Here is a 5,330-nt window from a genome sequence, read left to right as displayed (position 1 = left end):
GAAGCTTACCATTCATCCGGACCTTGCACAAGGCGAAAAAATTTGATTGGGGTCCGGATTGCGAGAAGGCTTTCATAGAGTTGAAGGGGTACCTTGCTGAGCTTCCTGTCCTGGCCAAACCGGCAACAGGTGAGCATTTTTGGGTATATTTATCTTCCATTGAAGAGGCTGTGAGTTTGGTCCTAGTCAAGTCAGAAGGATCAGTTCAGCAGCCGTTTTACTATGTTTCGCATGCACTCAAAGGGGCAGAAATCAGGTACTCAGGGTTGGAAAAATTGGCTTTGGTTTTGGTGGTGACAGCGAGGCGCTTGAGGCCCTACTTCCTATCTCATTCAATTGTGGTGCTCACCAACAGTCAATTAAGCAGAATCCTCACTCATGCAGATATGTTTGGCCGTTTGGTTAAGTGGACTACTGAGCTAGGAGAGTATGAAATCCGGTATGAGCCGATAACAGCTATTAAAGCGCAAGCCTTAGCCGATTTTCTGGCTGAGACCGTGCATCAAGAAAATGAAGACCCTTGAAAAGTTTATTTTGATGGTTCATCTTCTAAGGATGCAAGTGGTGTGGGGGTAGTATAAATCTCGCTAGCTGGGGAGGAGGTGAAGTTAGCAGTTAGGTTGGATTTTCGAGCATCCAACAATGAGGAAGAGTATGAGGCTGTGTTGCAGGACTTCGAGCAGCTAGGAACGTGGGAGCTACCCGAGTACTTATTTTTTCTAACTCACAGTTAGTAGCACAACAGATGAAGGAAATGTATGATGCCAAAGATGAAAAACTTATTGAGTATGCTCAAAAAGTGGATATAGTCAGAGAGAAATTCACAGAGGTTACCTTTGAACAGATTCCCAGGAAAGAAAATGAAAAGACAGACACTCTAGCCAAAATGGCTAGGGCAATGGGAAGTTGGAAGACTAGAGATGTGGTATTTCAAGTTGAACTCATACCTCACACGAGTTCACCCGCAGTTGAACAGGAGGAGGAGGATTGGAGGACTGACATAATTGATTACCTGAAAAAGGGAAAGCTTCCTGATAACCCTCGCGAAGCTCGTAAGTGGAACAGAAAGTGTTCGCGTTATGTGATGGTCGGAGAAGTGTTGTATATAACGTCTTTTGCGGGGCCGATTCTTCGATGCTTGAGTTATCAAAAGGCTGTTTATGTACTCCGAGAAGTTCATGATGGGTGCTGTGGAAATCACCTGGGGGCTTATACGTTGGCAAGGAAGGTGCTGCTAGACTGTTATTGTTTGCCCTCAGTGCTGCATGATGCTCAAGAGTTAGTGATGTGTTGTGATAGTTGTCAACGTCATGCCCAGTTGCATTACCGGCCGACCGCGATGATGAAGGCCATCACGGCCGCCTGTTCTTTTGACCAGTGGGGAATAGATATTGTGGGGCCTTTTCTTATAGCTCCCGCTCAGAAGAAGTTCTTATTGGTGGCAGTTGACTATTTCTCGAAATAGGTGGAAGCAGAGCCGTTGGCAAGAATCACTGAGAATGACGTCCTGAAATTCTTGTGGAAGAATATAGTGTGCAGATATGGGGTGCCTAGAAGATTGATATCTGATAATGCGAGACAGTTCCAAGGGGCTAAGATCCAAGCTTTGTGTAAAGAGATGAAGATCTAACAAGTCTTTACATCTGTAGCTTACCCGCAGAGTAATGGGCAGGTAGAGGTGACTAATCGGACGCTAGTGCAGGGTCTGAAAGTTCGACTTGGCAATGCTAAGGGAAATTGGGTGGATGAGCTACCAAGTGTCTTATGGGCATACCAAATCACTCCAAGAGAAGGAACCAAAGAAACTCCTTTCTGTTTGGTCTATAGTAATGAGGCAGTGCTCCCGGCTGAGATTGGGTTGGAGTCAGCAAGAGTAATGTTTTGTGACGATGACAATGGTGCGAGACGCCCCACTGACCTTGATCTTCTAGAAGAAAAGAGAGAGGCTGCCAGCATTCACATGGAAGCTTATAAGAACCGCTTTGCACATTCTTATAATCGGAGGGTCATTCAGAGAAACTTCCAGGTAGATGACTTGGTCCTGAGGAAGGTGCAAGAAGAGCAGAGAGGAAAGATGGACCCAAAGTGGGAGGGTCCCTTCAAAGTGATCGATAGGCTGATTTTTGGAGCTTATTACTTGGAGAATGCACAAGGCAAGGCTTTGAAGAGGCCTTGGAATGCTTATCACCTTAGGAAGTATTATTCTTGATTTTATCGTTGATGTATTTTATTTTCTGAATTTTAATATGTAACCCGTTAAAATTCAATAAAATCAAGTTCTTCTTTTCAGTTCATGAATGTTGTTATATTGTGAGGGTGATAAAAATTAAATTTTCCTACTAAGGCGTCACCTAGTAGAGGAGCAGAGACGAAGAAGAGAAAAAATTAAATTTTCCTACTAAGGCATCGCCTAGTAGAGGAGCAGAGGCGAAGAAGCGAAAAAATTAAATTTTCCTACTAAGGCGTCGCCTAGTAGAGGAGCAGAGGCGAAAAAGATAAAAAATTTATTTTTTTACTAAGGCATCGCCTTGTAGAGGAGCAGAGTGGAGGAGAAAAAATTTATTTTCCTACTAAGGCATCGCCTAGTAGAGGAGCATAGTGGAGGAGAAAAATTTTATTTTCTTACTAAGGTATCGCCTAGTAGAGGAGCATAGTGGAGGAGAAAAATTTATTTTCCAAATAAGGCATCGCCTAGTAGAGGAGCAGAGGCGAAGAAGAGAAAAAATTTTATTTTCCTTCTTAGGCTGCGCCTAGTAGAGGAGCAGATGCGAAGAAGAGAAACAAATTTATTTCCTTGCTAACGATACGCTTGGCAGAGGAGTAAGATGGTGGAGGTGTTGATATTTAGTTTTCCTCTTAAGGTATCACCTAGCAGAGCAGTTAGGGAGCGAGGGTGTTGAATTTTTATTTTCCTGTTAAGGCATCGCCTAGCAAAGGAGTTGGGGAGCGAGGGCATTGAATTTTTATTTCCTGCTAAGACATCACCTAGCAGAGGAGTTAGAGAGCGAGTGTGTTGAATTTTTATTTTCTTGCTAAGTTATACCTAGCAGAGGAGTTAGAGGGTTGGGGTGTTGAATTTTTTTTCCTGCTAAGACATCACCTAACAGAGGAGTTAGAGAGTGAGTGTGTTGAATTTTTATTTTCCTACTAAGGTATACCTAGCAGAGGAGTTAGAGGGTGGGGGTGTTTAATTTTTATTTTCCTGCTAAGACATCGCCTAGCAGATGAGTTAGAGAGCGAGTGAATTTTTATTTTCCTGCTAAGGTATACCTAGCAAAGGAGTTAGAGGGTGGGGGTGTTGAATTTTTATTTTTCTGCTAAGACATCACCTAGTAGAGGAGTTAGAAAGCGAGGGCGTTGAATTTCTATTTTCATACTAAGGCGTCGCCTAGCAGTGGGGTTCGCACTCTGCCGATTTTGTTCACCCTAGTGGTTTAAAAGCATCAGAGATAAATTCAGAAGAAGCAGTGAATGCAAATGCAAAATACTCAATTTGACAGAAAACAAGTTCGTACATACCAAAAGTTCGCAAAAGGAGAGATATAAACGTCATAAAATCCATAGTCGCATAATAATATGAAAATTAAAGCAGTGCAGAAAATAACGGAATATGGCCTGAAGGCATACAATGTCTCCGTAAATGGAAAATAGCATAAGTAAAGGAGCTCACTCTAAGAATCGGGGGGGAGACTCGCTACGAAACCCTCAATGTCGATGAAGTCAGTAGGGGCACCTGGCAGAGGATAGCCCTGAGCCTTGAAGAGGCCGACTGCACCCTCGAAACCCACCTCCAGGATATGATAAGCTTTTGGGACGCAGATATCGTTGAACTCCTCGGACTTGAGAAATTCTTCCTTGAATGCAGAAGCTTCGGAAGCATGTTGCGCTTTGGCGTCCTTGGGTTCCCTACGTATTTGTGTTGCGTCAGCTCGAGCACTCTTTGTAACGTCTCGAAAATCAGATTATGTATAAGCCATGCATAATTGCTACTATTTTAATTAAAAATGAATTTTTAAATATATATATGAAGTGGTAATTCATTTTTAATAATTTTAAGTCATGATTTTTTTAAAAGTAGATATTTTGTTTTATCTTTTCAGGATAAATACGCGAGGCCGGACTGGAGTTTGAAGATTAGAGATAAGATCAATAATAAGAAGAATATTCCTAAATTTAATTTAAGTCACTGTAAAGACCCGTATTTCGTACTCGTATTTTTGCGGAAAAAAAAATTTCTAAATAAATGATCATCTTGCCTCATTTATAAAATAAACATGTAAATAATTTTAACTTTAAAATAACATTGGAAGCAAATATTGTTTTCAATCAACAATTTAAAAATAATCCAACGTAAACATCAACTTAAAAATAATCCAACGTATTAAAAATGAGTTTGAATAATAAAAGGTGCATAAATTAAATCATGAGGTCCTCGGGTTTACTACTGCTGTCCCAAGATCGCTCACTGGTCTCCGCCCGCGGTCTCGACCTCATCAATACCTACAACAATCAAGTCTAGTGAGTCTGAAGACTCAACATGTATATATCGTGAATAACAAGTAAATATATCATAAAATCGCACGCATCATAAAAATAAAGTATCGTAGAGCGTACGGTGAAAATCGTATCATGAATAATTATAACTATGTACATATCTGAAAATTCATACGTAAAAGCTTTGCTCAATAGAGCTCTGTCATAACATATCATAATTTTTCTGGTAGAGATAATGTTTCTAAGCTAGTGGCCCATAACATAGCATAAGCGCCTGATCAGACTAAACCACAGTATACTGGGCGGTAGAGATCAATCACAGCCCTTGAACTGGATGTCCGTACCCATACATAATCATAAACCGGTCGTAAGTCACCGGGTGGAGAGGTCCTCGGTTGCGCCTACCGACTTCCAAACCCATAAACGTAAGGTGGCCACAAGACATATAGCATATATCTCAAAAATAAACATTTTATATTTTTATGCACGTAATATAATTATAATCTTATTTTTACCGGATGAGTTGGATCGTTCCCAAGCTTGCTGCGACTTACTAATAACATGTGACACATGCAATAAATCTTAACTTGACAAAAATTTAACAATAGAACAAAAAACGAGACGATTCGGACCAACAACTTGATTATTAACCATGGCTTCGTACCAACCCGAACCAACATTAAACCGAAGTTTAACCATGATTAAAAATACCCCAAACATACTGAAAAATATGCATAATAACTGTAAAACACGAAAATAGGTGAAAGGAATCCAAAAACATAAAACACTCTTTCGAGAGTCATTTTGGCACCTTTCACCGTAAATTCTCGTACGAC

The 5,330-nt window shown here is 40.7% G+C and overlaps 1 protein-coding gene across 1 annotated transcript; it reads left to right on the top strand.

The window, feature by feature from the left end:
* Positions 1 to 754: 754 nt before the first annotated feature.
* Positions 755 to 2,209, top strand: LOC140830186 (uncharacterized). The gene is made up of 3 exons (XM_073193472.1): positions 755 to 1,393; positions 1,466 to 1,546; positions 1,661 to 2,209. Exons 1-3 carry the CDS (start codon positions 755 to 757, stop codon positions 2,207 to 2,209), a joined length of 1,269 nt encoding a protein of 422 aa, XP_073049573.1.
* Positions 2,210 to 5,330: the final 3,121 nt, after the last annotated feature.

The sequence above is a fragment of the Primulina eburnea genome, chromosome 4 (genome assembly GCF_022965805.1).
Source record: "Primulina eburnea isolate SZY01 chromosome 4, ASM2296580v1, whole genome shotgun sequence".
Lineage (NCBI taxonomy): Eukaryota > Viridiplantae > Streptophyta > Magnoliopsida > Lamiales > Gesneriaceae > Primulina > Primulina eburnea.
This window is presented reverse-complemented; position numbering and strand designations above follow the sequence as displayed.